Source organism: Polyodon spathula, chromosome 50, assembly GCF_017654505.1.
Source record: "Polyodon spathula isolate WHYD16114869_AA chromosome 50, ASM1765450v1, whole genome shotgun sequence".
NCBI classification, from domain to species: Eukaryota; Metazoa; Chordata; class Actinopteri; order Acipenseriformes; family Polyodontidae; genus Polyodon; species Polyodon spathula.
In genome coordinates, this window is record NC_054583.1 from 1,131,984 (window position 1) to 1,144,805 (window position 12,822).

The following is a 12,822-nucleotide window of genomic DNA, read 5'->3' on the forward strand; positions in this document are numbered from 1 at the left end:
GCTTTCACTGGACTCTATGAAGCTGAGGGAGTTCATTCTATATAGAGGGGGTGCAATTCAATATGTTAACAAGGGAACATTATTCAGCAGCTTTCACTGGACTCTATGAAGCTGAGGGAGTTCATTCTATATAGAGGGGGTGGAATTCAATATGATAACAAGGGAACATTATTCAGCAGCTTTCACTGGACTCTATGAAGCTGAGGGAGTTAATTCTATATAGAGGGTGATGCAAAACTTTTGGCCAGATCTATAGTTGCATGCCACAGATAAATGTGTAACACAGACTATAAAAACATGTAATATAATAATGAATCATATCTGAGTAATCGCAATAATAATAATAACTCATCTGCAGCTAAAGAAAAAAGAATGTCTCTAAGGGAATGTAAAGAAACCGGCGCGTCAGTCAGGCCTGCAATGCCTCTGCCCGGGCTATGGAAGAACGCAGTCTAATGAATGACTGCTTGCATCATTCAACGTCACAGGGACACACATAAAAACTAGATTTTTGTTGTTTTTAGATTCATCCAGGACTAGCGAACACGCTGAAGAGCTGAATTTAGAAATACTAAAATAAACTTAACAAGTTCAATGAAGTCTCTCTCAGGGTCTTCAGTGTGAATTCAATGGCAAACATTTCCACTAGAAGTCTCTCTCAGGGTCTTCAGCGTAGATTCAATGACAATCGTTTCCACTAGAAGTCTCTCTCAGCGTCTTCAGTGTAGATTCAATGGCAAACGTTTCCACTAGAAGTCTTTCTCAGTGTCTTCAGTGTGAATTCAATGGCAAACGTTTCCACTAGACGTCTTTCTCAGCGTCTTCAGTGTGAATTCAATGGCAATCGTTTCCACTAGAAGTCTCTCTCAGCGTCTTCAGTGTAGATTCAATGGCAAACGTTTCCACTAGAAGTCTCTCTCAGTGTCTTCAGTGTGAATTCAATGGCAAGCGTTTCCACTAGAAGTCTCTCTCAGTGTCTTCAGTGTAGATTCAATGGCAAACGTTTCCACTAGAAGTCTCTCTCAGTGTCTTCAGTGTGAATTCAATGGCAAGCGTTTCCACTAGAAGTCTCTCTCAGTGTGTTCGGTTGAAAGGTTTGTCGTTAAATTCATGGCGTTTCTTTTAGTGTTTCTAAATGTTTTCTATTCCTGGCGCACGCCGGACTGGCACAACGACTTCACCAGGCTTGCCCAAGGGAGGAAGTTGTGGCAGGGGGAGGGGCCTGCTGTGTTCCCATGGGTACCGCTGTGCTCTGGGCCACGCCCACTGAGCTCTGATTGGCTGAGTGAGGGCAGGCGCCACCTGGACCTTTAAAACAATAAAAGAAGAAAAAATGAATGATTAGAAACTAAAAAATATCAGTAACAAATAAATAAATAAATGTCCTGTTAATTCATCATTTCAATCAGAAACTGCACAGGTCAAAAAAATCAGCAGAAGAGTCAAGCAGACCAGCGTTTGTTGGGCTCTAGTGCCTCATCAACGTTACTAAAACTAAACTGAGTCAAGCAGACCAGTGTTTGGGGCTCTAGTGCCTTCATCAGCGTTACTGAAACTAAACTGAGTCAAGCAGACCAGCGTCTCAGCACTAGTGCCCTCATCAGCGTTACTGAAACTAAACTGAGTCAAGCAGTCCAGCGCTTGGGCTCTAGTGCCTTCATCAGTGTAGTGTGTGTATGTGTGTGTGTGAGAGAGAGATTGGAAGAGTCTGTTTCACCTCCTGTCTGTTAGTTCAGTGGATCTTGTGATATTATAGATAGCTCATCCAGAACTTCAATCAGAAACTCTGCACTGGGTTTTAGCTCGAATGCTGTGCGTCTGTCACTCCCTCCCTCCCTGTCTGTGTGCCTCTATCTCTGTGTGTCTCTGTCTTTCTGTTTGTTTCTGTCTGTCTGTCTTTCTGTTTGTGTCTGTGTGTCTCTCTGTCTGTCTTTCTGTTTGTGTCTGTGCCTATCTCTTTGTCTGTGTCTCTCTCGGTCTGTTTGTCTCTGTCTTTCTGTTTGTCTCTCTCTGTGTGTCTGTCTTTCTGTTTGTGTCTGTGTCTATCTCTTTGCCTGTGTGTCTGTCTGTCTCTCTCTCTCTCTCTCTCTCAATGTGTGTTTGTGTGTCTTTCTTTCTGTGTCTGTCTCGCTATATCCCAGAAGCCCTTGCCTGTGTGTCACGCTCTCCTCTCTCTCCTCTCTTTCTCTAGCGTGGGGCTGTGTTGCTGTTGTTGTTATTGTTGGCGTGTGTCTCCATGGCGATGGGGCCCCCGCTGCCCTGTCCTGTGGCCCCATGGGTGCCCATGTGCCCACGGAGCTGCGTGGGGGTCTTGCAGATCACGCCGCACAGCTGGCACACGTGGGGGCTGCCCCCGCTCCCCGGTGAGCGCCACGCCAGCCCGTGGTGCTTCAGTGCATGGACTCGGAGATAGGCCAGTGTGGTGAAGCCTGCAGACAGACACGCAGACAGACAGAGAGAGAGAGAGAGAGGCAGGGAGACAAAGATAGACGAGGTTAGACACATGTATCTCTCTCTGTCTGTCTCTCTGTCGGTCTGTGTGTGTGCTTTCATCTGTCTGCCTTGCTATCTGTGTGCGTCAGTGTCAGTATGTGCGTGTCTGTGTGTGTCAGTGTGCGTGTGTGCGTCTGTGTCAGTGTGTGTGTGCGCATTTGTGTCTGTGTCAGTGTGTTTGTCTGTGTGCCTATGTGTCAGTGTGTGTGCGCATCTGCGTGCGTGTCTGTGCGTCTGTGTGCGTGTGTCTGTGCGTCTGTGTCTTTGTGTGTGTCTGTGCGTCTGTGTGCGTGTGTGCGGCTGTGTCAGTGTGTGTCTGTGCGTCTGTGTCAGAGTGTGTTTGTCTGTGCGAGTGTGTCTGTGTGCGTCTGCGTCAGTGTGTTCTTGTCTGTGTCTCAGTGTCTGTGTTGAAACGTCTGTCTGCTTCATTTTTCACCTTTCATTTTAAGATTGACTGTTGGTTGATGGTCTCAGAAGGACTGACACTCACACGCACACACACACACAAACAGCTGTACGAGTTGATCTGTATTACTGATGTCGGTGCAGACCCCCCCTCACCTCGGTTGCAGGTCTCACACACGTGGTTCTGTGATTGGCTGTGCACCCTCATGTGATCAGTGATGTAAGCGGCGGACAGCAGCTTGCCGCACACATGGCACGGAACCTTCTCCTCGTGGCGGATCATGTGAGCGCGGAGACGGTCCTTCGTGGCGAAGGCAGATTCGCACGTCTGGAGAGACAGGGGGTGAATATAAACCAGCACTGCACTGCAGTATATCACATTACACAGAGAGAGAGAGAGAGAGAGAGAGGGGGGGGGGGCAGAAAGATGAGATGAAGAGATGGAGAAAGAGGAGGGAGAGGTGGAGAGGAAGGAGGGAGAGAGGAAGGAGGGTACCTGGCATTTGAAGGGTCTCTCAGTGGAGTGCACTTGTCTAACATGACTGTTGAGATGATCTGGCCTGAAACACAAAGACAACAAATCAGACACACAGACAGATACACAGACCGACAACAAACCAGACACACAGACACAAAGACAGACACACAGACCGACAACAAACCAGACACACAGACACAAAGACAGACACACAGACAGACACACAGACACACAGACAGACAACAAATCAGACACACAGACAGACACACAGACAGACACACAGACACACAGACAGATACACAGACCGACAACAAATCAGATACACAGACAGACGCACAGACACAAAGACAGATACACAGACCGACAACAAACCAGACACACAGACACACAGACAGATACACAGACAGACACACAGACAGACAACAAACAGACACACAGACAGACACACAGACACACAGACAAACACAGACCGACACAAACAGACACACAGACAGACACACAGACACAAAGACAGATACACAGACCGACAACAAACAGACACACAGACACACAGACAGATACACAGACACAAAACCAGACACACAGACACAAAGACAGACACACAGACCGACAACAAACCAGACACACAGACAGACACACAGACAGATACACAGACAGACAACAAATCAGACACACAGACAGACACACAGACACACAGACAGACACACAGACAGACAACAAATCAGACACACAGACACACAGACAGATACACAGACAGACAACAAATCAGACACACAGACAGACACACAGACACACAGACAGATACACAGACCGACAACAAACCAGACACACAGACAGACACACAGACACACAGACAGATACACAGACAGACAACACAGACAGACACACAGACACACAGACAGACACACAGACACACAGACAGATACACAGACAGACAGACACACAGACAGACACACAGACACACAGACAGATACACAGACAGACAACAAACCAGACACACACACACACAGACAGAGAGCAAATCACACACAGACACCCTCACCCCCTCCCCTCACTCTCACACACAGTCTCCTCACCCCTCTCACCTGGAGAATCCCTTGCTGCAGTGTGGGCACACGTACGGTTTCTCCACCCCTCCCTGGTGTGATCTCACGTGGTAGCTCATGCGGTCCTTCCTCTTGAAGCGCTGCTGGCACACCGGGCACTCGAAGGGCTTCTCGTCGGAGTGGGACAGCTTGTGCCGGTTCAGGTGGTACACATCTCGGAACGCCTTGCCACACGCGTCACAAGCGTGGTCCTTACGCACACGCCTCGCACACACAGAGACAGGGACTGACACCGGGGCAGAGAGAGACAGAGACGCGTCCAGGGGCTGGGGGGTAGGAGAGAGCAGAAAAAGGAGGTGAGAGAAAAGAGAAGCTATATATTATGCACTCTCTGTATTGCAGTACCTGTACTGTAGTCCCTGTACTGCAGTGTAACTGTATTGTACAGTACCTGTATTGTACAGTCCCTGCATTTCAGTACCTGTATTGTACAGTCCCTGTATTGCACATTACCTCTATTGTACAGTAGCTGTATTGCACAGTCCCTGTATTGCAGTCCCTGTATTGTACAGTCCCTGTATTGCAGTACCTGTATTGCAGTATCTGTATTGTACAGTACCTGTATTGCAGTACCTGTATTGTACAGTACCTGTATTGCAGTACCTGTATTGTACAGTACCTGTATTGTACAGTCCCTGTATTGCAGTTCCTGTACTGCAGTCCCTGTATTGTACAGTCCCTGTATTGTACTGTCCCTGTACTGCACAGTCCCTGTATTGTACAGTACCTGTATTGCAGTACCTGTATTGTACAGTACCTGTATTGCACAGTCCCTGTACTGCAGTACCTGTATTGTACAGTCCCTGTATTGCACAGTCCCTGTACTGCAGTACCTGTATTATACAGTCCCTGTATTGCACAATCCCTGTATTGCAGTACCTGTATTGTACAGTCCCTGTATTTCAGTACCTGTATCGTACAGTCCCTGTATTTCAGTACATGTATTGTACAGTACCTGTATTGCACAGTCCCTGTATTGCAGTACATGTACTGTACAGTCCCTGTATTGTACTGTCCCTGTATTTCAGTACCTGTATTGTACAGTACCTGTATTGCAGTCCCTGTATTGCGCAGTAACTGCATTGTACAGTCCCTGTATTGCAGTCCCTGTATTGTACAGTCCCTGTATTTCAGTACCTGTATTGTACAGTCCCTGTATTGCGCAGTACCTGCATTGCACAGTCCCTGTATTACACAGTATCTGTATTGCAGTGTAACTGTGTTGTGCAGTCCCTGTATTGTACAGTCCCTGTATTGCACTACCTGTATTGTACAGTCCGTATTGCACAGTACCTGTATTGTACAGTCCCTGTATTGCAGTCCCTCTATTGCAGTACCTGTATTGCAGTCCCTGTATTGTACAGTCCCTGTATTGTACTGTCCCTGTATTGCAGTACCTGTATTGTACAGTCCCTGTATTGCACTACCTGTATTGTACAGTCCTGTATTGCACAGTACCTGTATTGTACAGTCCCTGTATTGCAGTACCTGTATTGTACAGTCCCTGTATTGCAGTACCTGTATTGTACAGTCCCTGTATTGCAGTACCTGTATTGTACAGTCCCTGTATTGTACAGTCCCTGTATTGCAGTCCCTGTATTGTACAGTCCCTGTATTTACAGTACCTGTATTGTACAGTCCCTGTATTGTACAGTCCCTGTATTGTACAGTACCTGTATTGTACAGTCCCTGTATTGCAGTACCTGTATTGTACAGTCCCTGTATTGTACAGTACCTGTATTGTACAGTACCTGTATTGTACAGTCCCTGTATTGCACAGTACCTGTATTGTACAGTCCCTGTATTTCAGTACCTGTATTGTACAGTACCTGTATTGCAGTACCTGTATTGTACAGTCCCAGTCCCTGTATTTCAGTACCTGTATTGTACAGTCCCTGTATTTCAGTACCTGTATTGTACAGTCCCTGTATTGTACAGTACCTGTATTGTACAGTACCTGTATTGCAGTACCTGTATTGTACAGTCCCTGTATTGCAGTACCTGTATTGTACAGTCCCTGTATTGCACAGTCCCTGTATTGTACAGTCCCTGTATTTCAGTACCTGTATTGTACAGTCCCTGTATTGCAGTACCTGTATTGTACAGTCCCTGTATTGCAGTACCTGTATTGTACAGTCCCTGTATTGTACAGTACCTGTATTGTACAGTCCCTGTATTGCAGTACCTGTATTGTACAGTCCCTGTATTGTACAGTCCCTGTATTGCACAGTCCCTGTATTGCAGTACCTGTATTGTACAGTCCCTGTATTGTTCAGTACCTGTATTGTACAGTCCCTGTATTGCAGTACCTGTATTGTACAGTCCCTGTATTGTACAGTCCCTGTATTGTACAGTACCTGTATTGTACAGTCCCTGTATTTACAGTACCTGTATAGTACAGTCCCTGTATTGCAGTCCCTGTATTGTACAGTCCCTGTATTGTACAGTCCCTGTATTTCAGTACCTGTATTGTACAGTCCCTGTATTGCAGTCCCTGTATTGTACAGTCCCTGTATTGTACAGTCCCTGTATTTCAGTACCTGTATTGTACAGTCCCTGTATTGCACTACCTGTATTGTACAGTCCCTGTATTGCACTGTCCCTGTATTTCAGTACCTGTATTGTACAGTCCCTGTATTGCAGTCCCTCTATTGCAGTACCTGTATTGTGTTCCCCACTCCGCTGCCTGCTTGATTATTGGCACTCAGGTTCACACTCATGCCCATGTTGACTCCGAGGCTCGCCGTTGCCGCGGAGATGGCGCCATCGGGCTGCGGGGGGGCAGGGGCAGTGACCTCACTTCCTGGCAGCTGTAGGAGGCTGACAGGCACCCTGGCCCCGCTGTCCCGCCCCTCTCTCCTCACCCCGGTGTGAACGGCCTGGTGTCGCCTCAGATTGTAGCCATTCTTGAACTGTTTGGAGCAGGTGGGGCAGATGTGGCTGACTCCGCCCCTGGGGCGCTTCTGGGCCCGCCCCCCAGCAACAGGCCCCACCCCTTAAAGGGAAACGAAAACCTCTTAAGAGCTTGAGTTTGTTGCATAAGGATACATTTTTGTTGCGAGTCCTTATGTCAAGCTAGTGTTCTTTTACAATCTGAGACTATGCATGAGCCCCATGTGTACAGCAATCAGAAACGACAAGTGATTTGTTTCACGCTTTAGCTCTTAGTGGTCCATTCATTCAGCGCTTGTCAGGCGTGTCTGGTCTAATTTATTTTCACACACGCTCTTTAAAGTATGTTTTTTCAGAGGAAAACAGGTTAAAGGCACTGAATCACAAAAGGACACGCAGTACTGTAGCTACAGCCAAGCCCCACTCCTTGTTAGCTGTATTTTTCATATACCTCTTTATAGGCATATTGATAAATCCTCTCCTGATCACTCGTTTTATCACCAAATTCCTCAATAACGTGATCCCAGTCATTATTTTATTACTGTAACATCTCAGAAAGCTGGATGCAGAAGCAGCTATCTCCTTTGTTTGTGTCTGTGTTATCTCCGTAGTGGATGGGGCTATGAGATACGCCCTTTTTTTTTGGTTTCATTCGGCTCCAGTCGGTCTCACTTGGCCATTGAAAGGTTTTCTCTGCTTTTTCTGGAGAATAAACGACTAGAGACCTGTGCTTGACGTCTTTTTGCTGATGTGAGACAGGGTCCGACATCGGACTGGAAAGGGAAAATTGTAATGTCGGACCTGGTGCGTCACAGGACTGCAAAGGTTTAAAAGTCAATAAGGGTTGTTTTTACAGTCAGAGTTAACACTGCCCCTGACCTCCTCTAAAACTTGCGCAGTTCATAAACATGTATAATGTAAAGATGTCTGCCCGGGTTGCAACTATAGTTCGTTATAACATTAATTACATATTTGGGAGGCTGTTAAGATCCCAGCTCAGCCACTGACTCACTGTGTGACCCTGAGCAAGTCACCGAATCTCCTTGTGCTGCGTCTTTGGGGTGAGATGTTGTTGTAAGCGACTCTGCAGCTGATGCATACTGTAGTTCAGACACACCCTAGTCTCTTTGTAAGTCGCCTTGGATAAAGACGTCTGCTAAATAAACAAACAATAACACTGCCCTGAAAGTGTTCTTCTTTTGCAAACTGTTTCATACTCGTCTGCTGGAGAGAATGGTACCGGATTTGGGATCTGGGATCCAGAACAAATGAAGCTTAGTGTACAGGTGTTGCGTTTTAAACTCAAGGAACAGCACAAGGGGCTCAAAACAAAGGGAGATCACTTGCCACGCATTTTTTCGCAAGAGCATTTTGAACCTCACTTGCATGTGCATATGTCTAATCACGTGTAGAAAGTATTTACAGAACGTAGATAACTTAACAGCATTCCTGGGCTTCAATATTCACTAGCAGGTCAGCAAGGAGCACTGTCATTCTGCGCACTGAAAGCTACTGATGGCAAAGCTCCTGTTTCTTTTGTTTAACATTGTTTAGTTTTTTTGCACTATGCTTTGTAGATAAACAGTGTCTCAATTTTGCAGGTTTAACCCTTTGTGGTCCTGTATTACAATTTTCCCTTTCCAGTCCGATTTCGGACCCTGTCCCACATCATCAAAAACACGTCAAGCACAGGTCTTGAGTCGTTTTTTCTCAGGAAAATGCTGAGAAAACCTTTCAATGGCCGAGTGAGACCGAAAAAAAAGGTGCATATCTCATAGCCCCATCCACTACAGAGATAACACAGACATAACAAAGGAGACAGCTGCTTCTGCATCCAGCGCTCAAAGAATATCAGACATCTGCAGAGCTTCTGGAGATGTTATAGTAATAAAATAATGACCTGGACTGCATTATTGAGGAGTTTGGTGATAAAATGAGTGATCAGGAGAGGATTTATCAGTGTGCACGTCTATAAAGAGGTATGAGAAAAATACAGCGAGCGAGGGGTGGGGCTGTAGATACAGTATTGAGTGTCCTTTTGCGATTCAGTACCTTTTAAACCTGTTTTACTGTGGAAAAAAAAAAATGTAAACGGCGCGTGTAAAATAAACAGCGTGTGTGAAAATAAATTAGACCCGACGTGACTGACAAGCACTGAATAAAATGGACTGCAAAGGGTTAACTGGGATTGGTGGTGCAGTCTATAGGGTTTATAGCACTTTGGTTCAATATGATGGCCTCAGAACATGCAACATATTATTTCCAGAAGTAGTGTAAGATACTAAATCTGGCTGAATAAACCCATGGAACTAAGAATCGAGTGTAGTGCAGGATGAGCCCTATAGTCTGGACGTTGCCGGTTCCAGTCCAGGATATTCCACTGCCGACCGAAGACAGGAGCTCCCAGGGGGCGGCGCACAATTGTCTGAGCGCCGCCCGGGGGGTGGGAGGGCTTAGATGGCCTAGGGTGTCCTCAGCTCACAGCGCCCCAGCGACATGTGGTCCGGCCGGGTGCCTGTAGGCTTGCCTGTAAGCTGCCCAGAGCTGTCCTCTGACGCTGTAGCTCCTGGGTGGCTGCACGGCGAGTCTGCAGTGTGTAAAGAAGCGAGCGGCTGACGGCACACGCTTCGGAGGACAGCGTGTGTTCGTCTTCGCCCCTCCCGAATCAGCGCAGGGATGCCAGCGGTGAGCTGAGCCTAAAAATAACTGGACACTACCAAATTGGGGAGAAAATAACAAAAACTAATTGGCGACGACTAAATTTAAATAAAGAAATAAATAATAATATGGAGCTGAAATCTGTACTCTGCAGTACAGCTCACAAGTCAAGCTACAAATAATAGCTTCTTGTTGATTCACATTAACTTAACACTATATGCAGCTAACATCTCCAAAAACGTATGGGAATCATATATTCCTAAAACCCAGTTTCCTAACCGGCTCATTCCCTGGGAGACACTGCAGAGACTGGTAAAGTGTTGCTTTCCTCACCGCTGTCAGTCTCCTGCTTCAGAGCCGCCGTGTCGACTGTGGACGGGGGCGGGGCTATCTGGACAGGGGGAGGAGCCTGTGTGGGGCTTTCCAGTACTGGGAGGAGCTCCACTTGCAGAGGCTCCGCCCCTTGGCTCTGGGTAGGTTGAGTCTAGAGAGATAAAGTCAAAGTCGTCACAAACAGACAAAATCTCTTTACTCACACATTGTGTGCTGTTACAATCAAAGAGCCACTGTGCTTTCTGTAATAAAACCCCTTCCCTGTGTCTCTTATTTTACAACATTCTCTCAGTTTAATTTCACTGAAGCTACAGACAGACTGACAGACAGACAGAGCCCCACAATCCTGTTCAGTTTGACGCTACAATATAATCCCTTCTTCTTGGTGTCTGTTAGTTTACTACATTCTGAAAGTTTAGTTTCACTGAAGCTGCAAACAGACAGGCAGACAGACGGGTCAAAGTGCGTCGAGCCACATCCTGAGGTGGGACCCGGGTTTGAGCCAAGTACGTGTTTTCACAGTATGCAGGATTGGGACCCAGGTAGCTAGAACCCGAGTCCAAACCTGGGTAGGAGTGCCAGTGTGAAAGGGGCTTAAGATTCAAAACTGAATTCCCAGGACATGTTCCTCAAAACTGGAACGATGCAGGGAAGAGGTGGCGACCCTCCAACCCCAGACGTGGAATTAGATAAATAAACTGCATGAATTCAATTAACATCTTTTATTTAACACTGTCTAATCAACAACTGAAAAACTACAAAATGAGATTTGCAAAAAAAAAAAAAGTCTACCGGAAGCCATAATAGCAGCACAGTAAATATTTCATGTCCCTTTTTTTATTTCATATGTGGGCAAACTATACAAAGTGGCGGTGTGTAATTCAATATGTGAATGGAAAATTATTCTGCAGCTTTCACTGGACTTCATGAAGCACAATTAGGGTATCTATTGGGTGATGCACAGCTCTGGGCTGTTAATCTCAGCACTGTAGTGCATCACAAATCCATACTATACAGAAGCATATACTGAGACAAAACATATACACATATACATCCATTACACACTTAATCCTTTACAGGGTCGCAGTGAGCTGGAGCCCAACCTGGCAGACACAGGGGCGCATGACAGGACTACACCCTGGATGGGACGCCAGTCCCTCGCAAGGCACCACACACACACACACACGGAATTTAGAGTGACCAATTAGACTAAACAGCATGTCTTTGGACTGTGGGAGCAAACCCACAAGAACATAGGGAGAACATGCAAACTCCACACAGACAGAACCCCCTAGGGCAGAATCGAACCCCAGGACAGTGGCGCTGTGAGGCAGCAGAGCTAACCACCACGCCACCGTGCCGTGTGTGGACAGGGACAGGGACAGGGACAGGGACACAGACACAGACACACACACTTGCTGCTGCTGTTTTTGTTCTGTGTTAGAAAGTGCGCGAGTGTTGTCTTACCTGAAACAGGAAATTGCTCCAGGATGTATCCATTTTGTAGACGCGTGGGAATTTACGTTTTTATCCCAAAGAAGGAAAAAAAAAATTTAAAAAAAAAAAAATAAATAAATAAATAATAATAATAATAATAATAATAATAATAATAATAAACGTAATGATAGAAGAAAAACAGCACTTTAAGCCTAATAACCTAATAATATAGTATTAATCTTGTTAATACGGCTGTTTAGATAGATGTTAATATATACACACATACACATAAAACAAACGCATTAATCAAACAATTTGATCAGCGAGGGTTCTAAAATAATAACTGTTCAGCCTGCGTATTCAGACCCATGCAAAATATGTATTTTATATTGTAGTAATAATAATAATAATAATATCACAACAGTATAACGTTCGGCCGGATATTTTGACCTCTCGACCCTTTGTCGAACCCCAGCACCCCCCTCCCTCATCGACTTAGAAATAAAATCATCGCGACCCGAGAGGAGCTTGCAGATCTCCGTTTGAAACGCAGATAAACAGATATTTATTTACTGTGGATTTGTGCACGCATGCAAGCGATGCGTTAGTGATGGGTTTTTTTTTTTAGCACGCTTTCATTAAGAAAAAAAAAACAAAAAAAAAACACACACTAATAAATAAATTAATCAGAACGCGAAGTTAAACAGCGACGGTTTTGGGTTATATATAGATGTACATATTATTGGAAATATGTACTAGCACCGTTTTATTATAAAAAAAACGAACTTTTTACCCCCTTCGACCTCAATTTAAAAATATGATAAATATACACGGCCGATTTTATTAAAATCCAACCCGCTTTTGCACCGTTTAAATTGTATATAACTGTATTCGATATCGGGAATCGAAGATATTAGTAGTCGGAGGATTTCTGATCTCTTTTTGCAGACTCTCTACTAAATAATATACAATTCAGAGAGACTCCATTTTTTTCCAATCCCGGTATTAAAGGGGATGTCT

The 12,822-nt window shown here is 45.5% G+C and overlaps 1 protein-coding gene across 2 annotated transcripts; it reads right to left on the bottom strand.

The window, feature by feature from the left end:
• Positions 1 to 1,010: 1,010 nt before the first annotated feature.
• mazb (MYC-associated zinc finger protein b (purine-binding transcription factor)) lies at positions 1,011 to 12,822 on the bottom strand. Of its 2 annotated transcripts, none has more exons than XM_041238661.1 (7): positions 11,833 to 12,822; positions 10,366 to 10,516; positions 7,143 to 7,477; positions 4,462 to 4,748; positions 3,395 to 3,458; positions 3,055 to 3,226; positions 1,011 to 1,308 (listed from the first exon to the last, which is right to left on the bottom strand). In XM_041238661.1, the coding sequence occupies exons 1-7, from the start codon at positions 11,863 to 11,865 to the stop codon at positions 1,178 to 1,180; spliced, it is 1,173 nt and encodes a 390-aa protein (XP_041094595.1). In that variant the 5' UTR covers positions 11,866 to 12,822; the 3' UTR covers positions 1,011 to 1,177. The 2 variants fall into 2 exon arrangements, with proteins under 2 accessions (XP_041094595.1, XP_041094594.1); XM_041238660.1 differs by lacking the exon at positions 1,011 to 1,308 and adding an exon at positions 2,157 to 2,429 and having other exon boundaries at positions 11,833 to 12,821.

Excerpts from the sequence above, each read along its gene's own strand:
- mazb (XM_041238660.1), bottom strand. The coding sequence starts at position 11,865 with ATGGATACATCCTGGAGCAATTTCCTGTTTCAG. Across the intron at positions 7,478-10,365 it reads GAAGCAGGAGACTGACAGCG|GGGTGGGGCCTGTTGCTGGG; the intron begins GTGAGGAAAGCA and ends TTTCCCTTTAAG. Across the intron at positions 2,430-3,054 it reads GTGTGAGACCTGCAACCGAG|GCTTCACCACACTGGCCTAT; the intron begins GTGAGGGGGGGT and ends GTCTGTCTGCAG.